Below are 26,275 nucleotides of genomic sequence, written 5' to 3'. Positions count from 1 at the left end.
CAAGATCTTTGGTTTGAAAATGACGACAAAAGGTGTTGTTTCATCTGAGAGATGCCAAGATAGTCGCTTCCTGTGAGAACAATATCATTGACATACACTATTAAGTAGATACATCCAGCACTCGAGTGGCGATAGAACACTGAATGATCCGCTTCACTGCGAGACATACCAAATTGTTGAACAACACAACTGAATTTACCAAACCAGGCCCGAGGAGACTGTTTTAGGCCATATAAGGATTTGCGAAGACGACATACCAATCCAGATAACTCCCCCTGAGCAACAAAGCCAGGTAGTTGCTCCATATAAATTTCTTCCTGCAAATCACCATTGAGGAAAGCATTTTTGACATCAAGCTAGTAAAGAGGCCATTGTCGAAGAGCGGTCATGGCAATGAAAAGGCGAACAGAGGTCATTTTTGCCACTGGAGAAAAAGTATCACCATAATCCAAACCAAAAATCTGTGTGTAGCCTTTGACAACCAGTCGAGCTTTAAGACGATGAATTGTGCCATCAGGACCAACCTTGATAGCATACACCCACCTGCAACCAACAACAGACTTTCCAGATGGTAATTGGACAAGCTCCCAAGTTTCACTTTCCTGTAAAGCACTTAATTCATCCATCATAGCTTGACGCCAACCAGGATGAGTTAAGGCATCACCAACAGATTTGGGAATTGACACAGAAGAAATGGATGAGAGACAAGTATAAAAAGATGGAGATAATCTGTGGTAATTAAGAACAGTATAATGAGGGGGAGGGTTACGGGTAGAGCGTATACCTTTACGGAGGGCAATAGGCAAGTCAGACTCAGTTGCTGGAGCCGGAGGAGACATAGGAGGCGACACCGGAAGTGAGTCATGAGGGAGACAATTACGGCGACTATAAACCTAAAGGGGTGGAGGTGAAGGATGATCCTGTGGTGAATGAGAGTCTAAAGAAGGAGAAGACAAAATGGGTGGAGCATCACCAAGAGGATCACAGATAAGAGGAATATCAACAATAACAGGGAGAGGTACAAAACTAGAAGATAGATGTGAAAAGTAAAAAGAAGACTCATCAAAAGTGACATCAGCAGAGATAAAATGACGATTGAGGGAAGGGGAAAAACACTTATAGCCCTTTTGTGACCGTGGAAATCCTAAGAAGACACATTTGTGAGACCTAGGAGATAACTTATCAAGACCAGGACTAAAATCATGAACAAAACATGTAGACCCAAAAACTCGAAGAGGTAATGGATGCAGAGGGTCTTGAGGAAATAAGATAGAATGAGGGATTTTGTTATCTAGGACGGAAGATGGCATGCGGTTGATAAGATAACATGCTGTGAGAACTGCATCACCCCAAAAACGTGAGGGTACTTGACCATGAATCAGAAGTGTACGAGTTGTTTCAATAAGGTGTCTATTCTTGCGCTCAGCCACCCCATTTTGTTGAGGGGTATAAGCACATGAGGTTTGGTGAAGAATGCCATGAGAAGCCATAAACTGTTTAAACGGTTGAGAAAGGTATTCACGGCCATTATCACTACGTAAATTTCGAATAGACACCCCAAACTGTGTTTTTATTTCATTGAAAAAAGATTGAAAAATAGAAAACAACTCAGAACGATTCTTCATTAAAAACAACCAAGTACATCTGGAATAGTCATCAATAAAGGTAACAAAATATTGAAAACCTAAAATGGACTTAACACGACTAGGTCCCCAAATGTCAGAATGAACCAATGAAAAGGGGGACGACGCCCGTTGTGAGACACTACGAGGAAAGTAACTACGAGTATGCTTCCCTAACTGACAAGACTCACACGACAAACTTGATAATATGGACAACCTCGGGACAAGTTGTTGTAGTTTGGCAAGACTAGGATGACCGAACTGAGCATGAAGAAGGGATGGTGACTCCATGACTACGCCAACATGTGGAGAAGGGCGGAGATGATAAAGGCCATGAGACTCACATCCTGTGCCAATCATGTGTTTCGAACTCTGGTCATGCAACCAAACAGAATCTTTGGTAAAGGAAATAACACAATTAAGAGTACGAGTTAAACGACTAATGGACAATAAGTTGAAGGGAGACCCAGGGACATAAAGTACATGATCAATGGATATGGATGGAAAAATATTAACAGTACCAATACCATGAGATGAGACTCTAGACCCATCAGCCATTGTTACCGAGGGTAAATTAGCCGGACATGACAAGGAAGAAAACAAGGACTTATTACCAGTGATATGATTGGTGGCGCCTGAGTCAAGGACCCAAGGTCCAAGGGAGTGAGTTAGACCAACAAAAGGTGTACCTGTACATGCAACAGATGCAGATGTAGTGGAACCAGAGTGCTGATGATCCTCATACCATCTGAGAAATTCGTTAAAGATTGCAGGTTTGTCTACGATATTAGATGAAGTAGGATGGTCTGCAGACGGTGATCGGGGAGATGGATCAGAATTTGCCATTGCTACAGGTCGAGGAGGACGTCCATGGAGAGCATAACATCTATCAATCTTGTGGCCTAACTTGCCACAATGGTCACATTTTGGACGTCCTTTACTTGGCTTGCGAGACCGACTTCGATCATCACGTTGAGCAGCCATAACAGAGGAATCATCAGTATGAGGGGATGTCTCAGTGACGGGTTTGCTCGGTATACGCAAAAGAGCAGAACAAGTAGAAGTAAAGTTGGGTATGACAGGAGAACCCAAAATCTGATCACGGACATGAGAAACATCATCAGAGAGTCCGTATAATGCCAACAACATGAAGAACTTTGATCGTTGTTCCAATTCTTCAGCAGGAGTGGAAGCAGGAGGTAATATATCATTAAAGTCATGAAGAAGGGCATGAATTTTACCCAAATATTCTGCCATGGGACTAGGATTGCGCGGACCAATAACAGTTAATAGGTCCTGACAAACACCATAAAGACGCTGAGTGTCATTTGTGTATAACAACTTCGCTTGTGCCCATACTTCTGAACATGTTTCATAGGATCGAAACATTTGTTTCAGTGAGGAGTGAATGGTGGACTTTATAACAATGCATAATTGAGCATCAATTTTCATCCAGCGGGAAGTGTCATCTATGGGAGCAGTAGTCACATTTTGAGTAAGATGATCTAAGTACCCCTGACTCTTCAATCAAAGTTTGATGTCGGACGCCCAGGTTGCATAATTTGTGCCATCTAACTTGTCAATGGACAAGTGTACATTCACATAATTGGTATATATTGAGGGATCAGAAGATGAGCCACCAATAGAGGTGTTTGTAGACGAGGAAGACGCCATGGAGAGGGAGAAACCCTAAAAATTCAAAGTGCTTCGATTGACGCAACGATCACAGATCCAGAAAGAGGGCGAGGAGGCGATCACGGCGGTGCTGATCGGCGGCAGAAAGCTCCAGCGACGCGCCGACACGCGCGGTGGCGGCGGCGGCAGCAGTGACTCTTGCGGCGGCGCGTGGAGGCGCGTGGGTGGTCCGTTCGCCGCGATCTTCGTACCACGGTGGTCGCCCGGCCGAGACGATTCCGATGGTGTGGTCGCCGGTCGATTCTGGAACTCCGGCGGCGGCGGCAGTGGCTGAGGCGACGGTAGCGACAGCGGCAGTGATAGGTGCCGGAGACCGTGGAGTTGACTGGAACTATTCCTGTGCTCTAGATACCATGTGAGAAATAGAGAAGATTGGGAGAAAATATCCCTTGTGCGTTTAGCCTACACATAGGGTAGTTTATTTATATTGTAAGATATGGGCCAATGCCCTTAATACAGAATAGACTAGCCTACACATAGGGTAGTTTCTTAGGATTTATTATTCTGTTTTATTTTATCTTTTAACACTATATTTTAAGTGATGATAAATAATAGATGGGCTTGTGAACATAATTTAGATATTATAGTATAATGATATTTAATATGCATTTTTTTTATTAAAAAAGCTACCTAATTCATTTATAGGGACGACATGGATAGAAAAATTTATCTGTTATTAGTTGAATACTTGTGAATATTTGTAAAAGATATTTTATAAACTTTTAAAATTAAATCTAAATAAAAGTATAAAAAACATTTATATAAAATTTAAAGAGTAGTAATGTGTTCCATATATTTTTTATAATGTGTCAAGAATTTCAAGAAGGGTATTTTTTTATGTAGAGAGAAAGCCTTCACGTTCTTATCGGTCCATTGCTGGACCAAGCCGAAATGATGTAATCAACAATCTTATAAATTTCATTTTAGCACTCACATTTTCCTTCTACAATTTTATAAATACAAAATTTTCATATTCACTCTTAAAACTGACTTTTGGATGGTGTAATTCAGAAAAAAGCTTTTAGATTGCACAATTTAGAAGTCGTTTTCTATTATCAAATAAAATAAATGTCCACTCCAACTCCTCTTCCCTCATTTCCAGCCTCACCGGTGTCGTTCAAGTCAGGTGGGTTGTGAGTGAGTTTGGAGAAAGAAGAAAAGAGGTTCATGGGAACAGGTGGAAGACAATAAAAGGATAGTATGAGAGGTAATAGTGATAATGAAAATAACCAAAGGAAAGCATGGTCTTCGACTTTACGATTCTGGATTCACCTTTTCGGAATATTTTTTTTAATACTATTACTGCCAAAAGACAGAAATTTGATTGCGTAGAACATCCAAAAGTGAGTGTGATATGTCTTTTCCTTCCTTTCCATAGTCTTTTATGTTAATACTTTTTTCATTCCTTTCCATTAGCTTAGAAAATCCTCATTAATTAACTGATGTTATTAACTGTCCCGTCTTTCTTACACGATTCTTTCCATATATTTAAAGAGGTTACCACTTAAATAACATTAAACCTATTAATTATATCGATATTTGTCCTACTAATTTAGTTGGCTTTAACTTATTATCACACAACTTTCTTAGTCTTAGTCTAAAATATAAGGCTAAAAAGGCTCTATTTTCAAAAGTGACATACTTAACTAATCTTATTCCAAAACTGTTAGTATTTGTCCTACTGATCTAATTAGTCTTAACCCATCACCACACAACTCCTTAGCCTTAGCCCTCAGATTTAATGCTATCATAACCACTTGTCTTTTACAAAATATGAAACAAACATTACTGTAAAAATGAAACATTACATCTTTCCAGCACACATATTGGCAAACGCCATATCCCCTGACTATCATGTCACGTGACAATTAAGTAAATAAAATGCTTTATTTATTAACATAAGAAAATGTTTTAGTTTTCCACTAAAAACTTCATTTATCATACCAGAAACCTTTAGCATGCTTCCCTTACATCTTCAACATGCATAACCACTACGATGCCTTTCTTCTGCATCACGTTTTCCATGTACTCTGATGGAGGAAGCCTTTGGGAATGACCTCCAAATAGCACACAAGGTTGGAAGAACACCTTAAAGGTTGCTCATGTTCCCGTAAAAAAAAAGCACAACGGAAGAACATAAAGTAAAACCCTAAACTTTCCCAAGTTCCAATTGGAACTGGGAGGACTAACATGGGAGCAAGCCCTAGTTGAACTTCAAAATTAAACATTGAGACAACCAAAAAGTAAAATCTATGTCATTTAAATTTATCCAAATACAAGGCTAAACTCTCTCCATATAGCCTATGAGCCACTCATGCACACAACAAACTAACCAATGTAGGACTAAGGGCTAAAACTTCAGTTGTCGCATCTACAAGAGGAACAAGTCCTATATAGGCCGAAATAATCTTTTCTCAAGTGTTTATAAGCCAAAACTCTCCAGGAAAGACCAAAGCTACGTCACGTGTTAACGTGAGTTGTTGATGTGAGGTGCTCAAAGTTTGAAATGATATGTTGTCTTTTTGCACTTTTGCACCCGTTGAGATAGGGTCCCACATCGGACATAATTAGATTAAGAAGTTACTTTACCATTTGAACTACTAGAACCTGGACGTGAAGAATCATTATTATTAGATCAAGAAGTTACTTTACTTAAGACTCCTTTTCCTTAGATTTAGGAATGATTGAAGCAATTTCCTCTTTCTTAAATTTCTCCTTATCCTTGGATGAGTGGATAACTTCTTGTAAAATTTTTTTTTCTTGATTTGTTGTTCCACTTTGGCGGCTTGGTGAATAAGATCCTCCAAAGTCTCATAACGGTGCATTTCCACCACATCTTGAATCTCCTTATTTAATCCATTCAAGAATCTAGCCATTGTATCCATAGGTGTTTCTTCTACATAAGCTTTCATCAAGGTGACCTCTATCTCTTGGACATACTCTTCAACACTCCTATTTCCTTGTGTAAGTCTTTATTGTTTGTTGAAAATCTCCTTTTTATAATAAGGAGACACAAATTTTTCCTTCATGGATACTTTTAATTGCTCCCATGTAGAGATTAACATCCTTCTCCTTCTAGCTATGTCCATGGTAATTTGATTCCACCAATCAATAGCATAACCTTCAAACTCCAAGGATTCCATAAGAACCTTATCATCATCCTTATAATGATAAAAGTTGAAGATTTGGTTAAGTTTCATTTCTCATGCCAAGTAGGTTTCCAGGTCATTAGCTTCATTAAATTTAGGGATTATAATCCTCCTCAACATCTTATCTCTTCTAGACATGTGGTTCCCAAACTATTCTCGTCTTTGGCCTCACCTAAGTCTAAAATCATGTTTCTCTTCATCATTATCCCTCCCAAGCATGTGGTTCCTAAACTCCTCTCGTCTTTGGACCCTTATTGGTCTAAAAACATGTTCATCTTCATTATTATTAGGATAATAGTCTGAATTATCATGTCTCATTCTCCTTTTCTCCACTCCCTCCAATCTCACACTCACATCTTCATTGAACTTTTGGAGCCTTTCAAACTGTAGTTGAGTGTGTTGTTGCATTTAAGCCATTTGTAAGTTGAGTTTTTCAACTGCAACCATAATTGTCGCAGTCTTAAGTGATGGAAGATCACTATTTTAGGAAAAAACCATGTCCTTCAAGATAAATAATAATAATAATAATAATAATAATAATAATATATTTAGGACCTCATCACTTTTTTAAGTGTTTCATTCAAATTTCACTCGTATACACTTCTAGACTCTTTTTTTTAAAGTAATCTCTTGCCTCTTTCTACTCAAATTTCCTTTAATGTTTGACAAAAACCTCTAGTATCTTAAGCAAAGAGTGACAAATCAATATGAAAAATCTTGTGAGATCTAATTTTTTACTCAAGAGGTCAAAGAAGATACGAAACTCTAGACAGAATTTTAAGAAAATTTACAAAATATAAAACAATAAAAAAATAAAATTATAGGACTATGAAAAAGAGTTAAATGAGACAACGTAAGACCTGGATAAAATAAAAATACTTTTCATTTTTATTTTAATATTCTCTATTAATAATATTTAGTTATGGTATGATATTGGGTATAAAATTGTTTAGAAATGAATAAGAATTTAGTAGTTTGAGATTTATTTTAAATTTTTGAACTTTGGTTGAAGTAAGGATTATATATTGATGTTTGTGTTAAAATGTGAAAAAATGAGCTTGAGCAAGTGGTCTGTGCATTGTGTTGTTGTGGGAGACACTCCCCTTGTTCTCTAGTAGACTGATAACTCAAATGAAGATTTGCCACAAAGATGTTAATCTTTGACAAGAATCAGAGTTATAATCCAAGAATCAAGAGAATTCTCTCTTAAATAATACAAATGCATATAATATGACTCAAAAGTGTCTACATATGTATTTGGTGCTCCTATATATAGGCACAAATGCTTAAGACACCTAAGAAACCCTAAAAGAAAGCCCAAATACATCAGACCCAAAAATAACTTGAAAACTTAAAAATATAAACAATGTTTGTAATTAAAAGAAATTACCAACATTTTTAATTACCTAAACTATTGTATAATTATGCTTCAAGCCATGATCTTCATGTCCCTTACATTCCAATATTCATGGAGTATCATGAGTCGAGGAGATTTGTTCCTCCAACTATTTGCTCCTTGACCTTTGAATTGTAATGACTCTTCCTCAAGTTCTTCTTCTATAGGATTAAGGGATAATCCTCTATCACTCCATGGTTACTAGTGGATGAGTGTGTGGATCCCCACATACTTGAATTAGTTTGACATTTCCTTGGTGCATATCACCGACGAGTGAGGATTGGAAATAGCCTCACCCCGTTTTTAATCATGTTGGAACCTAGTCCCACATCGACTGATTCATGGCTTGCTCAAATGTTTATATGCATCGATTCACACAAGCTTGTCAAATGCATTCCATGGATGACGGCTCACGTCTCTCACATTCTGGTCAGTCACACTAATCTTGTTTGAGATGTTGGGATGTCCTTTCCCAATAAAGAAGGTTTTACCCAACCAAAGTTGACACTGAAGGTGACACTGAAGGCAACTTGGGTGCACCGAGAAATGTATAAATAGATTTAAAAGAAGATTAACATAGGTAAAAAATACAAGAAAAACATATACAATTATACTTTTATTTAAGTATTTAAAATCAAAGAAAGGTAAATGGACCTAGGCACTGCCCATGTTGCAAGCCTCTAGGGTGACTTCCATCACACTCAAAGATTCTTCCTTTACCTTACTTGCCTTGATAATGGATTACTTCATGCTATATGCCTAGGCTAAACTAGATATTCTCAAAGAAACTTTCAAAGACACCTTTGCTCATAGGATTAACGTGTTTCGCCTTACCCAAGCTTTAAGAAAATATGTCCATGAAAACTAAGTAGTCATTGATCCTTTTAAACTAGAGAAACCCATGTGTAAAAATCAAGAAAATAAAGAAACTTTTTTCTACATATATGAAGTAGTGATTTTGAAATTAGAGTTACGTTTTCCTCCTAGCACATTAGAGAAAGATATTCTAACAATAATGATCATAACCCCTATCCAGTTGCACTATTGTAAGTGAGGCCCAAATCTTAAGTCACGAAGAAAGGCCCAAAGCCTTTTCAAACCAAAACCCAAATGCTGAAAAAGCCACGGAGATAAAATATCTCTTCCAGAAGCATCCAGTCTTCTTCAGCCTTGATGGTGAATAGAGAAAGGAGCATAGCAGAGCTTTAGGTTCGCAGCAGAGAGAGAAGCTATGGAAGGCACACCAGAAGACCTCCGTTGCAGATACAGTAAGAGAAAAGATAGATCGAAATAGGAGAAAAGGTAAGAAAAGCTTCAACTTTAATATCTATGAAAATGCTAAAATTACAGTATTGTGTTTTGTGTGTTTTATATTTATATCTATTGAGGGGAAAACCTAACCTTTTAAAGGTTAGGAAAGGGGAACGGGAAAAGACACTAAAAGTCTAACAACCCTAACAGAAAACTAACTTCAATATGCACCAAAACAATTGGGCCTTCGTTAGGGTTTTTCAAATTATGTGTACCTATTTTACTATCAACATTTCTGAAAATGTATTCTTTTATTTTTTTCAAGTTTAGAAATTGTTTTCGATCTCATTGCATTTTGTTGTCCATGTGAACCTATCATTTTTTTCTTCAAACACTAGTAGTAAGGGAAGCCGCCATCACCATTAAGAAACAAGATATCGTTGCTATCAACCTCATTAGCTGTTGGACTTCTTTTACTAAAGTTAGGCCCCGCATATGTAAAATGGTTGAATACTTATTTGGGTTTGCCTTAATTCCTCGTTCAATCAGCATAAAACCCAAAATATGACTTACCTTGACACCAAAATCACACTTTTCAGGGTTTAACTTAGATTGAAATGATTTACCATGGTGAAAAATTCTTCCAGGTCCTTGACATTATTTTTAGCATTCTTTTACTTAGCGTCCATATCATCAACATACGTCTTGACATTTTACCTAAGCATCTCTTTTACGATATATTACATTAACCTCTGATACATTGGCCCTACATTTTTTAATCTAAAGGGCACAACTCGAAAACAAAAGTTTTTGGCATTGTCAATGAAAGTTGTTTTTTCCTTATGCCCTATATGCTTAGGCACATAGTTTTATTAGATACACAACTCTAATACTCTTAAGTGGAAAGTTGCTCTCTAAGAATTGTGGAGAATACTATTTATAGTCCAAGGTTCGAGTTGGGTCAGAAACTGAAAAAAATATCTCCCAACTGCTAGTAATAATTGATTATTTTTGGCCATTATAAGGTTTTTGAAATAGTGATAATTGATTATTGTCGAACCTTGAACAATCATAACTTTCGGTGTTAATTGATTATCCTGAGAGATAATCGATTATTGCCAATTTGAAGTATTTTCTCGTTTTACGCATGATAATTGGTTATCCTTCATGGTAATCGATTATTCCCGTAACAAAACTATACTAAAAAGCAATCTACAAGTCTTTTATGATATACAATTGAAAGCAAAAGTCTAATACAAGGTTTTCTATAAAAATTGTTTAACAACGTATGTAAATAAATCTTCAAGACTTCAAGTGCATTATCATCAAAATCTCTTCAAAGCATCAATGCTTCCATTGGTAACACTTTGCGTCTCTAACAATTAAATTTTGAAAAATTGAATCAGTTAATTGTTCAAATTTTAGATGAATTTTTTTAAAAAAATTATGATAAGAAAATATATGAATTTTGAATTTGTTAATTAATCTTTGATTTTTTAATCTTTTTGCATTTTCTAATGTGTTTCATTTTTGTTTGCAATTTCAATTTCTAAATTTTTAAATTTAACCTGAAAAAAAAATACTAAAAAATAATATAATATATAAACTTTACAAAAAGAATTAAATACTTTAACTTCATAACAACTTTAAAAATTAATTATTAGCGTGAAAAAGATTCACATTAATAATATTAATATTTTTGTACTACTTATTTTTGCAATTATTTTTTAGCAATGAAGAGGCAGTCCATGATTAGTATCTACTCCAAGTCTACGTTTCCTTTACAAAAGTAAAATAAAATAATGATAATTACATAAAGAACAAGTAGTAAGAAATCAATGTATTTTGTTGTTAATGTGTACCGTATCATACGAAAATCTCATGGTATAATAAATAAATAAAATTATTTATGTATTTATTTAAATTTTAAAATATAATTAAAGGTGTCCGGACCCTTAAATTCAGCAGCAGAGTGGAATCCAGATGGGTGCATCGGATTGGACCGAGTGGATTTTTTTGATGGTAGGATATAATTAGCTTTTTCAAAAACCTCGAGTCATTCCTGCATGCACTTTTTTCTCCAAATGTTTCTGAATTTCAGTTTTCTCCTCCTTCTCTCTAAACTTCTTCTTCTTCTCTCTGCAAATTCTTATCTTTTCTTCTTTCAATCATCAATTAGGCAACGCCTGAGTCTTCCTAGTGTCAAGGACTTCATTTTTGCATCAATCAAGTTGTTGGTATGAGCTGGTAAGTTCATTCTCTTCTTAGAATGACTGTTTTCTGTCACATGCAAGGTAGTCTAATGGTTGCATGTGTTCTTCAAACTTCTTTTCCCCTTTCTAACTTCATTTTTGGTCTATTGGGTCGTCTTTCCTCCCCAATTAGGCAAATATAGGTATTCTTGGGATTTTTCTGGGGAGGAAGCAAAGTCTGGAAAACAATAATCGTTGTTCGGTCTGGTCAAGAGGTAAGGGAAGCTAGCTAACTTAATTACTTAGTTTTGCTGTATGAAACTGTTGTTTGATGATGTTGCATGTATGTGAAATTGAATTATTTGATGTTCGGTGATTTTGGGTGTGGACTGTTATATGCAATATTCTGGGTTTGAATGAAATCTGTGAAGTAGTTGAGAAGTTTTGCAAGTTTTGTAGAAAATTGAGCGATCAGTATAGAATGCTCGGTCTGGTCATATATTTGGGCTTAGCGGTATTAGGCTTCGTAGTGATAATTTGGTTATGTGTTGTTCGGTTTAATAGTGACGTACGGTTTAAAAGTATTCATTTTCAAACGTGGCACTCTTAGGATGTGTATTACCGGTTGTTATTAGTTGTACTAGGTTTAGCGTTCTTTATTAATAGTACTATGTATTAGCGCTCGATCTTAACTGAGTTCTACTTTTGTGGATCCTTAGTTAATGACTGATCGGTCTTGTATGGATATCCAGGTGAATATAGTAGTCGGTCTAAGCATATCATTTGGTTTTAAACATCGTTCATTCTATCATAGGTTTTAACTATTATTGACCGCTCGGTCATGTACTGTCTTGGTAGTGCTCAATCTTGTACTAGCGCTCGTTCTTGGTAACTGATTGGTCTTGGACCACCACTTATTCGATATAATGCTCGGTTTTGTACTAGTATTTATGATTGTGTTAGCGATCGGTATTATTGAGTTGTGTGGTCTCTTATGAGCCCTCATTCTTATACTAGTGCTCAATATCGTACTTGCACTAAGTTATTAGTGTTCGGTCTAAGCCAATATTATTCGTTCTAAATCATAAGTTCTTGATATAAGTCCAAGTGTTCGAATCTTGCTTGAGTCTTATTCTCTAAATGACCGTTCGGTCATGTTCTCATATTAGGAGTGCTCTCCCGTTCCGTCATGTTCGGCATAAGGAAATAATATCTTGTTCGGTCATGTTCACTATAGGGAAATAATATCTCGTTTGGTCATGTTTACCATAGGGAAACAATATCCCGTTCGGTCATTGTTCACCATAGGGAAACTATATCCCGTGCGGTCATGTTCGCAGATAGCAGGTGTTCTACTGTCAGGTTTTGTTCATATTAAGTGTTGATATCTCCGAGTCAATTGTGCTCAATGGTGATGTTTGTGTTACTGTTCGGTTTGAAGTTATTTAAAGGTGTTATATATGAGAAAATATGTTGTTAATGAAGTATGATATTTAAAATGTGATATGAATGGAATAATATGGATATGAAGAAGTATGATGGCATTACAGTATGATGTGAATGTATTATATGGATATTAGCGAGTGTTCCAAGGAGGAATATCTCAGAAATGGTTATGAAATTGTAAAGTATGAATATGGTCAGACTAAGTTGTCGTTCATCCTGACATTCTAATGGTCACCGAGTCTCAAGTAGAGAATGGTGGCGCATGCGGTGAGAATAGCAGGAGGCCTGGTTGCGTATAGCTTGGGGTTCAAGCTATCGGACTAAACTCATGTGTAGAGTTGGGTTTCCAGCTACAGTGAGGGATGAAGGGCTAACCTCGTGTGGGGGCTTGAGTTTCCAACTTTGGTAATTCTTATGATTTTCCATATTACCTTTCCACAAGTGCAAGAACGTCGTAGCTACATAATTCATACAGTCCGGACAGTCAGAGTAAAAGTGGTTGGTTATAAGAAGTTTATATGAATTTGGTAGATGTATGATTGTTTATATGTTGGTATGAATTGTATGCTTACATAGTTAATTAAATTACACTAGCTTACTCTTATTTTCCTATCTTGTCATGTGGTATGTTCAGTCGTCCTTTTCCTTGCAATGATCACCCTTTTGGTTGTGAGCAGTGTGTGTAGTAGATATTCTGGATCAGTAGCTGGCAGGAGAGAAGGGTTTCCACTAAGAGTAAGACCGTTCGGTCTTGAAGTTTGTGTTGTATTCAGAATAGGACCGTTCAGTTAATACATTTCTTGTATGACTGATCGATATGCTCTTTTGGGTTGTTTTAGTATAGGTTTCTGTAAGGTTTTTAATTTATGGTTATTTTAGGATAATTGTAAGTTAGCTTTATTGCTTGTAATTGTTCTATTTTAATGTAAATGTAAGGACCCTTAAGTATAATTTAAAGCTATATTTTTGGGATGTTACATTAATGGTAGCAGAGCATTTTGTTCTTAGGATAACCTACGGGTTATGGGTTGTCGTGCCTTTCCTATGGAAAGTTGAGCCTAAATGGTATGTTCTACCATTTCATCCAAGTTTAGATGGTACAATTTTAGATATAACTAGAAGTTTTGAGAACAGAGAATGTCTTGATAGAAGTAATGAGCGAGCACACTCATGACTTTTACCAGAGATGATTTTCTTTCCCAATTCTGATTGGAATTTAGACCCTTCTTTTTATGGTATTTGACCGCTCGGTTTCATATTGACCGTTCGGTTTCATACTAGCCTTCTTGTGACCAAATGTTCTATTATTTATTACCGTTCGGTCATGTAATGTCTGTTTTCGTTATTTGCTTGGCTATGCTGATTTGGCTTTTGGCTGTAGTCAACGTTCGGTTTAGATAGTATCCTTGTTTCCTTGAGTTAGACTGATGGTTCTTTCTCCCTGTATAATTGGAACATGGCATCTAGGTCTCCTCCTCCCTCACCTGCTGATATGGATGCACCTAACTCCACGACATTGATGGAATCAGTAATCAAGGCCATGCAGCAACAAAATGTCGCATTAGTCCACCAGAGTGTAGTGGCTCTTCAACATTTGGAGACCACTCAGATTTCAGTAGAGACGTCTCAGCAGCAGTATATGGATTTGATGTTGAAGGATAGGAATACAGTTAGGTCGGCTACTTCTTCTACTCTTCATCAGCAAGAATGGAGCTTAGAGAGTTTCCTACAACATCATCCAACTAAGTTTAGTGGGAAGTGCAGTCCAGATGAGGCCGACCAGTGGTTCAAAGACATGGAGAGGTTTTTCAATGCTAAGAAGTGTTCGGATGAGAGCAGGTTGAATTATTCAGAGTATTTGCTGATTGGGGAAGCAAGTCATTGGTGGAGTAACATGAGGATGTTGTTGGAAGGAAACGGTACACTTATCTCCTGGGAAGTATTCAAGCAAAAGTTTTATGTAGAGTATTTTCCCAACAACGTTCGGTTTGCAAAGAAAGTGGAGTTTTTGGAATTGGTTCAAGGGAGTATGATTGTGTCTGAGTATGCCGATCGGTTTAAGCATCTTCTAAGGTTTTATACATTGGCAACAAATGAAGAACGACAGTCCAGAAAGTTTGAGAACGGGTTGAGGGGCGACATTAAATTGTGGATGAAGTGTTTGTGCATTCAGGAGTTGCCAGTTTTTATTGAGAGAGCAATAGTATTTGAAAAGACGAAGAAGGAAGTAGAAAGTCAGCAAAATCAGCAAAAGAGGATGGATGGACCGAACGTATCTAGAGGTAATTCTGATTCTAGAAGAACTCCTTATCTTCGGCCTTCTTATTTTTCTTTTGGATCCAAAGGTTCTTCTGCAAAGTCATCTGGTGCTTGTGGTCAATATGGGCAGCAAAGGCCAATAAGTTGCTATAACTATGGAGGGCCTCATTTGAAGTCAGTTTGTCCTCAATTAAGAGGAAACAAGAGATGTTATAGGTACAGGAGTGAAGGTCATTTGGTGGAAGACTGTCCTTTGGATAGGAGAGCATTTACTCAAAATCGTTCGATAGGAAGGTTTCAGCCGAGCAGAGGTACCAGACCTTAGGCTACAAGAAGAGTTTATGTTTTGTTCGGTGTAGAAGCGATTGGTACAGGTAATAGTAATTGTTGCTTTTCGTTAAAATCGAGTGTTGTTTTATGTGTTTGTGAGAAGGGCGTTGTTTGATCTGGTGGTGTAAACACTAGCAGTTGGTTTAGTTTGGACATCTAACATGTGAGATAGATGTTCATTAGTAGGTTAGTGAGAGTGTGATTTCTGGAATTGACTAATTTGGAAGTTACTCCAAGTGAATAGTGTGTAGACTGCTTGGTATCTATTGATGTAGATCGTTCGGTATTAAGAGGGGTATCCGAACGGTAATGAGAAACGTTTGGGGATGTTAAGTTCTTCTGAAGAAGTGCCTAGGTTATCTACTCAGAATGAAGTTGAGTCTCTTGTGCACTAATGCCAAGTGTTGGATCAGTATCAATAACTTCTTATAGAGTAGCTTCAGCAGAGTCGATGGAACTCAAGAATCAGTTTATCTGAATCAACCATTTATCAGGGAGTACGTCTGTTTTGCTGACAAAGAAGAAGAATGAATCAGAATGATGCTTGAGGAACGTCTAAGAGTAAGGTTTGGTGTGTTAAAGAAAAGGAGTTGTATGCTGAGGTTGTTCAATTTTGAATTCTATATGATTGAAGTGCAAATTCTAGGGCATGTGTAGGTAATGATAATCCGAGAGTCGGGTTTGTTTGAGAGTTCGACTTAAGATTACATGTGAGGTTAAAACCAAACGGTATTAGATGCATCAATTGGAGGTAGAAAGTGAATCGTTTGGTAAGACCTGAGTTAAGCAGTCAACAAAGGCGGAGTATTAGATTTTCAGAGAGTTAATCGGTAGTGATCCAAGGAAAGATTTTGCGTTAGGAACGGTCGGTACTTTGAAAATTCAGCCAAAGGATTGGTGTTCCTGATAATAGAGCAATTAAGAGATTCAATCTTGAGAAAGGACATCATAATCATTTTATTATAAGGATCTCAAGAAAATGAATTTTGGTAGTCTGGTACGAAAGCAGACGTCGTTCGGTTTATGGGTAGCATGTCAAAAGGTGAAGGTAGAGCTTTAGAGATCGAACGACAATGGGATAGAATTACCACGAACTTAGCCAATCAATCACCTTTATCGTTCGGTCATAAGGCCATAATGTTATTTGAATTGTTAAGGACGGTTTGATCGAGAGTATTTACATTATGCTCATCAGTTGAGAAGTCAATGTCAAAGATTGGTTCCACTCTACAGCAAGGAAGTGGTTCGGTTGCTAGGAGTGTCGTGGTGTAGCAATTCAGACGGGGATCCTCACTTCACCTCTCAATTTCGCCAACCATTGCAGAGAGAATTGGACAACTAGTTGAAGATTTGTTCAGCTTACCATCCTAGACGAACGACCGACGGATAGGACAATCCAGACATTTGAAGATCTATACGGAAGTGTGTATTGGATTATTTAGGAGTCATAGATGAAGTACTACCTTTAGTATAAATAAAGAAGAGAATACTAGTAGATGATCTCTAGGAAGCCTCATTTTCTCCACTGACCAAGAAATCCAGTCTTTACCTTAAACCTAAAATATCTGATACTCTCCTTCGAACCACTCATCAATTATTTATACTCCCTCTTTCCTAAGCAGTTAACAATTTTTTTTCTATCTCTCCTGACAATACTTGTGACTCTTCCTAAAAATATCTTTTTACTGTTCGGTATTTACGTTACCGTTCGGTTCACCTTTCAGAGTCACGACCTCTTTATTTCAAAGTTACCATTTGATTCCTAACTTCAGAGTTTCTGTTCGATTTCCTCTTTTTCCATTTCCATTCAGCTCCTTACTCCAACATAACCGTTCGATCGAGATGCAGGCGGTCAACTTAGTGGGGAATCTATTTTAGAGGAAAATTCATCAGTCTAGTTTAGGTTATTCAGAATAGGAGAACAAGTGACTATACCTGGAAGTTGGAGGATGTTATGAGGGAATTGATCTCCCATCTTTTCTCTGGTAAGTCTAATTTTCGAGGACGAAAATTTTTGTAGTTACGGAGAATGTCAGGACCCTTAAATTCAGCAGCAAAATGGAATCCAGATGGGTGCATCGGATTGGACCGAGTGGATTTTGACAGTAGGATATAATTAGCTTTTTCAAAAACCTCGAGCCATTCCTGCATGCACTTTCTTCTCCAAATGTTTCTGAATTTCATTTTTCTCCTCCTTCTCTCTAAACTTCTTCTTCTTCTCTCTGCAAATTCTTATCTTTTCTTCTTTTGATCATCAATCAGGCAATGTCGGAGTCTTCCTAGTGTCAAGGACTTCATTTTTGCACTGATCAAGTTGTTGGTCTGAGTTGGTAAGTTCATTCTCTTCTTAGAATGGATGTTTTCTGTCACATGCAAGGTAGTCTAATGGTTGCATGTGTTCTTCAAACTTCTTTTCCCCTTTCTAACTCCATTTTTGGTCTATTGGGTGGTCTTTCCTCAACAATCGGGGAAATATAGGTGTTCTTGGGATTTTTCTGGGGAGGAAGCAAAGTTTGGAAAACAATAATCGTTGTTCGGTCTGGTCAAGAGGTAAGGGAAGCTAGCTAACTTAATTACTTAGTTTTGCTGTATGAAATTGTTGTTTGATGATGTTGCATGTATGTGAAATTGAATTATTTGATGTTCGGTGATTTTGGGTGTGGACTGTTATATGCAATATTCTGGGTTTGAATGAAATCTGTGAAGTGGTTGAGAAGTTCTGCAAGTTTTGTAGAAAATCGAGCGATCGGTATAGAATGCTCGGTCTGGTCATATATTTGGGCTTAGCGGTATTAGGCTTCGTAGTGATAATTTGGTTATGTGTTATTCGGTTTAATAGTAATGTTCGGTTTAAAAGTATTCATTTTCAAACTCGACACTCTTAGGATGGGTATTACCGGTTGTTAATAGTTGTACTAGGTTTAGCGTTCTTTATTAATAGTACTATGTATTAGCGCTCGGTCTTAACTTAGTTCTACTTTTGCGGATCCTTAGTTAATGACCGATCGGTCTTGTATGGATATCCAGGTGAATATAGTAGTCGGTCTAAGCATATCATTTGGTTTTAAATAGCGTTCGATCTATCATAGGTTTTAACTATTATTGACCGCTCGGTCATGTACTGTCTTGGTAGTGCTCAGTCTTGTACTAGCGCTTGTTCTTGGTAAGTGTTTGGTTTTGGACTAGCGCTCGTTCGATATAATGCTCGGTTTTGTACTAGTATTTATGATAGTGTTAGGGATCGGTATTATTGAGTTGTGTGGTCTCTTATGAGCGCTCATTCTTATACTAGTGCTCAATATCGTACTTGTACTAAGTTAATAGTGTTCGGTCTAAGCCAATATTGTTCGTTCTAAATCATAAGTGCTTGATATAAGTCCAAGTGTTCGACTCCTGCTTGAGTCTTATTCTCTAAATGACCGTTCGGTCATGTTCTCATATTGGGAGTGTTCTCCCGTTCGGTCATGTTCACCATAGGGAAATAATATCCTGTTTGGTCATGTTCACTATAGGGAAATAATATCCTGTTCGGTCATATTTACCATAGGGAAACAATATCCCGTTCGGTCATTGTTCACCATAGGGAAACCATATCTCGTACGGTCATGTTCGCAGATAGGAGGTGTTCTACCGTCAGGTTTTGTTCATATTAAGTGTTGATATCTCCGAGTCAGTTGTGCTCAATGGTAATGTTTGTGTTACTGTTCGGTTTGAAGTTATTTAAAGGTGTTATAGATGAGGAAATATGTTGTTAATGAAGTATGTTATTTAAAATGTGATATGAATGGAATAATATGGATATGAAGAAGTATGATGGCATTACAGTATGATGTGAATGTATTATATGGATATTAACGAGTGTTACAAGGAGGAATATCTCAGAAATGGTTATGAAATTATAAAGTATGAATATATAAAGTATGAATATGGTCAGACCAAGTTGTCGTTCATCCTGACATTCTAATGGTCGCCGAGTCTCAAGTAGAGAATGGTGGCGCATGTGGTGAGAATAGCTGGAGGCCTAGTTGCGTATAGGTTGGGGTTCTAGCTATCGGACTAAACTCATGTGTAGACTTGGGTTTCCAACTATAGTGAGGGATGAAGGGCGAACCTTGAGTGGCGGCTTGGGTTTCCAGCTACGGAAATTCTGATGATTTTCCAGATTACTTTTCCACGAGTGCAAGAACGTCGTAGCTACATAATTCATACAGTCCGGACAGTCAGAGTAAAAGTGGTCGGTTATAAGATGTTTATATGAATTTGGTAGATGTATGATTGTTTATATGTTGGTATGAATTGTTTGCTTACATAGTTAATTAAATTATACTAGCTTACCCTTATTTTCCTGTCTTGTCATGTGGTCTGTTCGGTCGTCCTTGTCCTTGCAATGATTACTCTTTTGAGTGTGAGCAATGTGTGTAGTAGATATTCTGGAGCAGAAGATGGCAGAGGAGGGTTTCCGCTAAGAGTAAGACCGTTCGGTCTTGAAGTTTGTGTTATATTCGAAATAGGACCGTTAAGTTAATACATTTCTTGTATGACCAATCGATATGCTTTTTTGGATTGTTTTAGTATAGGTTTCTGTAAAGTTTTAATTTATGGTTATTTTAAGATAAATGTAAGTTAGCTTTATTGCTTGTAACTGTTCTATTTTATTGTAAATGTAAGGACCCTTAAACATAATTTAAAGCTATATTTTTGAGATGTTACAAAAGGTAATTAGAAAATCTCGGTATATCTTGTTATAAATAATGTCATGTTGAATATATTTTGATGTTGAACTAATTTCTTTAACTCCATGACTTACAAAACTAAAAATTGAAAATACTAAAGAACTTCAATTAGAGTTTAACTTTTATAAATTATTAACGTAACAAATTACACAATGTGAACTAATTTGAATCAAAATGGCTATAACTTTTAAAGTTACAAAAGAGAAAATAATCCTATTATGCATAAAATTATAAATCTTTAAAAGCATAATTTATAATCAAATAATAATTTAAAATGTTTATAATGTAGTATTTAAAGCCTTTAAATTGCATGTTAGTAGTAATTTAAGAAAAATACATACCATTAAATACTAACTATATTTATTTTCTACATTGTTATATATATATCTCTTATTTCTATCTCTTTTTATTATTATATCCTATGTTTAGTAAGAATTAGGATATTTCACATTTATAAAAATAATATCAATTAACTGTAAAATGGGAATATGCAATATGGAGAGAGACACCCCCGTTGTTTAGCTCTTTGTCTTTGCATGCTCAGTATGAAGTCACCATATATAGCTACCACCACCACAAGGATCCTAAAGAATTCTTTGTTAACAGTATCTGTAAGATCAATTCGCAACAGAACCTCGACAATGAATCAAGATGAACCTCCAATTTCCATTTGAAATTGCTGTGGTACACGAAGCAATGGAGCTTGAATGGTGCCAGGCTTACCCAATTGACCGCAGGCAGCCATTTGATCATCACCTCTACTAAGTCTTAAAAGGACTGTCAATCCTGCCCTAGCAATTGTATTACGGAATTCAATCATTCTTTCCTCTTTGGTTGGTCTGAAGAATGATCCACTGTGAGGATTGAATGAGATTAGATTAATCTTGCAAGGAATGCCCTTCACAAGCTCGATAAGCCTCTCTGCATCTCCATCACTGCCGTAAAATATGTACATTAGCCAACCAAATTACTTTTAACATATATAATAAAGGTATACAGTGGGGAAACCAGAAAAGTTAAATGTGAACCAAGACTTCAACCATGGCAGTTTATTTTAATGATTCATTACGAAAATGAACAGCTACAAAGAAAAAAGGAACAAGGAGATGGAGCGTATCAAACAATCACAATAGGGGAATTTAAAGGGGAAGGAACTTCAATAAAAATTAATGAATGCAATGATTATATTAATAACACTATATATGCATGGTCTGCTTGATGAGGGCAGTGAATGCAGAGGATGAAAGGGCAAATGTTACCCTGAATCAGGATCAAAACGCAAAGGAAACTGCGGACGTCTCAAAAATACAATTTTAAGATTTCTCTACCAATAAAGTAGTACAGAGCATCGTGCAATCTAACATTCATTACAACATTCTAACTCAAACTCCTATCATCGTCAACGCAATTCATACACAAAATATGTGCATACGACAAGACGCATTGCTAATATACAGGTATGCATATGATCCATTTCATGACAGTCCACTGTCGTAAATTTTATTTGAAAAAACAAGCTAACCTGTCATTAATTCCTTCAAGCATCACATACTCAAACAGGACTTTGTAGTTCTTTTTGAGATGAAGCTCCTCTCGAAGTGTCTGAAGAAGCAAGTCCAGCTTATACTTTCGATTTATAGGCATGATCCAGTTTCTTACCTGACATTAGATTCAAATATGACCATACATTCCTCTATCGTATTGCTGTACTTGCATTTTCATATCTAATTTTAAGGGTGCAATAGCAGCAAAGTATTAAGAAATTCACCTCATCAGTAGTTGCATTCAAACTAACAGCTAATGCACAGTTAGATTCATGGAGGAAACGTTTGAGCTGTGGAACAAGCCCACTGGTTGAAACAGTGACCTTGCGAGGACTGAACTGAAGCCCTTGCTCATCCACCATTATATCTGCAGCTTTAATGACATTATCAATGTTATGAAGTGGTTCCCCCATGCCCTAAAATATGTATAGCAGTTATTAGCATCCTCTCAATAATAAGACACAGGATCAGGAGTTCTATTTAGAATATTCTTCCCCTTCCCATCTCTACAATCCACAACACAACATTTGTAAACATCAACAGAATTTATAGGGGTGTGCTAGAAGTACATATCCATAATGACAACTTTTAAAGCAAAAAAAAAAACTTCATTTTTCACAATGGTAAATGGTTACAGAAATAGACTGACGGGGAGCTTTGGTTTCCATTTGGCTAAACAAAGAGCAAGACTGAGGGATAATTGTTAGCAATAATGACCAAATTTCCGAAGGGTATTATAGGAAGAAAAGGAAGATAACAGATCCAACAGACTCATGAGGTCAGTTATATTGGTAGTTAAATCGGTCACTCATGCAATTAGAGGTTCGTTTGCAACAAATAGACATGCAGATGAGACAGTCAGTGTTTTTGGAAATTCATAGAGATAGAAAGTGCATAGACTCTTCAAATCTCAATAAGGTCAATGCAGAATAGTAGCTTATTTCTCTTTCTCTCTGTAACTCTGGGATCTGCGTGTACAGTACCCCCAGTTGCAAACTGGTACTAGAGCATTCCATTTATCTCTTAGCTCCAAAAGAACAGCATAGGTGGTGACTTCAAAATTGCAATGTTCACTGCAGACTAGTGCACATCCAGCCTGCATGGGTACCAAGGGTGCAACGTGTGGTGCATGTTAATATCCAATTGCTAGGTGTGAGAATTTTGTCTTGTATTGGAAGTATAGAATTTCAGTGTGGAGTTCATAAGGTCTTGGGTTCTCCAACCAGTCTTGCCAGCTTTAGTTGTGTGGTACACCCAAGGCTCTTATCAATACTTCAGAAGCAATTTCTGGAAACTCATTACAGTGTTGAGTGCTGAGACTCCAAATCTCAATATGCCAATACAGAAATTCTCTTTCTATCTCTACCTCTCTGCATACTGTGTGAATTCTCATATTTTCTAGGTACCAGTTTCATAAAGAATCTGAAGAAGGGTATCCAGACTTTTAACTAGAAGCTTAGAATAGTACAGCTAATAGCATGTTTGGTTATCCAAACTTTTAAATCCATGTTTAACACCAGAAACAAATTCTTACCTCTCCATTTCACGTAGTGGACGTATGAACATCCATTTACAATAATAATACAAACAGGTTCACTAACATGCTCTAAATTGCTGACACATAAGAAACCATACACAGAAGTATTTTGGAAACCATTTGGAAAAGTGAAGGCATAACTCTACAACATTTTATGGAAACGCAAAGACAGTTAAAAAAGAAAGGAGCACATTGCTTGCACTATAACATTGATATATAAAAAAAGTACACTTGCACATTGAAATAGAAACAATGCTTTAATTTCAAGGATAAGAGATATAGCTACTATACTGACTTGTCAGCATGGCAATGAACAAAATGAACATTAAATGCGGTCAAAGATCTGACACACCTACCATAAAGACAACATTTGTGATGGAGCCAACTTCATTTGTGAGCAAGCGTCTAGCAGAAACAGCCTGCTCTGCTATTTCTGCAGCAGTAAGATGTCTCCTAAGACCCATTCTGCAAAAATAATAAAGCATAATAAAGTTGCATAAAAAGTAAAACATAGCCATCAAATTGCCATCTTCAGGGAAAAATAAGACTTACCTTCCTGTATAACAAAACTGACAATTCATAGCACATCCAACTTGACTTGAAACACATACAGTAGTCCTACCTCGGTCACAAGGTATGACGACTGTTTCTATGACCAGCCCATCATCCAATGTGAATAAAATCTGCAATATCCTGTGAGTTTAAAGTCAACAAGAATATTCCACTGAAACACACAATCAAATATAAGCAAGGTATGCAAGTAATTATGAAACTATAAACATAATCATAAATAGCATCCAGGTTTCATATCATTTTGTAGCTAGATGGATTGAATGATTAAAAAATATGAAAATAAAACAGAGAAAGATCAATTTAACCTTTCTTGTTCCATCAGATGCTGTGCGAATTTCTTTCAGAGTAAGTGCCTCGAACTCAGCATTTTCATTCAACATTTTCTTGAAATCTTTATTCAATCCTGAATAAGATATATACATATAAACTTACTAGAATTACTAATCAATTCAAATTATTCAGCTCAAAAGTCATAAGCAAAACCAGGAGGGTCTGAGGAACTATGCTTACAAACATTATTGTATGACGTATCAATTATGAAATTATAAAACAATAGTTTTTAACCCCCTCCCAAATACATACAGCATTAAATGAAGAAGAAATAACCTTCCAACTCATCAACATGTTGGGCCCAAATGTTGTTTCCATACATTCGCTTCCATAACATCATGGCTTGCCCAGGCCTGTATCCATGTGAGTAAACCCATTTCTGTGCAATGATAAAACCATTAGCCCTAAAATTTGGAGTCACAAGCGGAAAGTTTTTGTTCATGAGCTATTCAGAATGAAACTGATAAACCAAAAAATAGGGAATCCGACAAGCGAACTAAAACAAGTTCCAATCCTGGTGACTTCCGTAAGAAATAACTAATTGGGGGTGTATCAAGTTAGAGCGTGAAAAGTAAGAGTTAATCTTGATCATATATGAATGATTAAACATTATTTCAATTAAATATTGCATAGCAAATATTTTCTCCGCTTCCACTCTCATCTCTAACCTAATACACCCATAATAAATATCATATTTGTCACATTTTATTCAGATGTTAAAAAGCACAAACATTTTTCAACGTGTAGCATAGACATAATGTAGAATTTTGAAAAATATTTAGTAAAACGTATTCAATGTTACCAAACATAAGAAAAACCAAAAATAAAATAACTTAAATCCTCCAAAATAAAGTACACTTTGACAGATAAAAGCTAAACCTTGAAGATTAATTAGAAAATTGACTGCTGGAATTTTATCAACATCATGATTTATTAACTATTATATACATACATGTATTGTATTATAATATTAAATGTAAACAATCATTTTAGTATGTAATTTAACATCACTTGGGTAGCTGAGAGTACTAAAAATTAAAGTGCTTTCAGGAAGTGTAATTTGTGAGTCACTTTAGTCTTGCCGCTGGAAAATCTTCCTTAACGTTAATATGTATGTCTACATCACATACTTTTTTATTACTTTGATCCTTGAATTTAAGGACTTACTGTTATTTTAGTCTCTGAACTCAACAACTTACTTCCAGATATGTTAGTCTTCAGAAATACCTCTGAATTTTTAATTAAGTCACTCGAATGACAGTTGGAACTAGAGACTAATGACAAATTAAAATGAATGTAAAAGATTAAGTTTAGGAACCAAAAGATAACAAAAGTGTGATGCAGACACAGAGGTAAATAACATACTAAATTACATTTTAAAGTTCATTAGCATTGATGGTGACAGTAAATTACCTCTTCAATACTACAGTGAGTGTTTACGCTATAAACATACACAAATTTTTAAATAGATGAAAAAAACATACTTCAAGATCCGGGTAAGTCATCCCTTTGAGAAGCGTCTTCGACCCTTGGCTTGAAATTCCAACGCCATCACCATCTCCTGCATCAAACACACATAATAATGAACTAAAGAGAAAAAAAATACACAAAGCAACAGAAGGATCTATGCATTTATTTAAAATTGGGGAAAGAGTATTGACCGAAATCACGGAGGTTGTGGTGGTCGGCGCTTAGAGAAGAAACAGAAAGGAAGCGGCGTAGGCGAGGAGAGAGAAGAGAAAGAAACGGCGACGTTTTGGTGAGGGAGAAGGAGAGGTGATTGGGTTTAGAAGATAGGAGAAGAGTGGAATTTGCAACTGCTCCTATAGCCATCACGCGCCTCACGCTCAAACTCCTCCAATGCAATCTTTCCCTCTTAATTGTTCGTTCTTTGAGTCCTATTTTACTGAAAATTATTCTGAAATCTTTTTTAAAATTAAAATCAAAAATATGTTTTTTAAAAAAAAATTGGTTCAGACCAAATTTATATTATTAGTTTAGCTAATTTCAATTTTTTTACCTGGGAGTTATTTAAATTGCATAAGATAAAATTATAATTTTGCTGGTAATAAAATTATTATGAAAATATAAGACTTTCGCAAGGGCTCATAAATATAAGAAATTCAAAATATTAACGTGATAACTAATGGAAATATAAGTGCTCTTGCATATATGTTTTGGATTGATTTTAAATGATTATAATAAAAGACTATTAGAA

General features: G+C 36.3%; 1 protein-coding gene across 3 annotated transcripts; it reads right to left on the bottom strand.

Moving 5' to 3' along the window:
- Window positions 1-20,511: 20,511 nt before the first annotated feature.
- On the bottom strand, window positions 20,512-25,941 carry LOC108321374 (uncharacterized). Of its 3 annotated transcripts, none has more exons than XM_052871535.1 (9): window positions 25,719-25,941; window positions 25,542-25,618; window positions 24,334-24,436; window positions 24,033-24,130; window positions 23,707-23,837; window positions 23,507-23,619; window positions 21,842-21,990; window positions 21,596-21,732; window positions 20,512-21,008 (listed from the first exon to the last, which is right to left on the bottom strand). In XM_052871535.1, the coding sequence occupies exons 1-9, from the start codon at window positions 25,888-25,890 to the stop codon at window positions 20,720-20,722; spliced, it is 1,269 nt and encodes a 422-aa protein (XP_052727495.1). In that variant the 5' UTR covers window positions 25,891-25,941; the 3' UTR covers window positions 20,512-20,719. The 3 variants fall into 3 exon arrangements, with proteins under 3 accessions (XP_052727495.1, XP_052727496.1, XP_017408607.1); XM_052871536.1 differs by having other exon boundaries at window positions 21,842-21,984; XM_017553118.2 differs by having other exon boundaries at window positions 21,842-22,033; window positions 23,511-23,619.
- Window positions 25,942-26,275: the final 334 nt, after the last annotated feature.

Source organism: Vigna angularis, chromosome 1 (assembly GCF_016808095.1).
Source record: "Vigna angularis cultivar LongXiaoDou No.4 chromosome 1, ASM1680809v1, whole genome shotgun sequence".
Classification (NCBI taxonomy): Eukaryota; Viridiplantae; Streptophyta; class Magnoliopsida; order Fabales; family Fabaceae; genus Vigna; species Vigna angularis.
The sequence above is the reverse complement of the archived record's forward strand: the minus strand, read 5'-3'. Positions and strand labels throughout refer to the sequence as shown.

Excerpts from the sequence above, each read along its gene's own strand:
- LOC108321374 (XM_017553118.2), bottom strand. The coding sequence starts at position 25,890 with ATGGCTATAGGAGCAGTTGCAAATTCCACTCTTCTCCTATCTTCTAAA. Across the intron at positions 24,131-24,333 it reads ACATGTTGATGAGTTGGAAG|GATTGAATAAAGATTTCAAG; the intron begins GTTATTTCTTCT and ends TATCTTATTCAG. Across the intron at positions 21,009-21,595 it reads CTTGAAGGAATTAATGACAG|TGATGGAGATGCAGAGAGGC; the intron begins GTTAGCTTGTTT and ends ATTTTACGGCAG.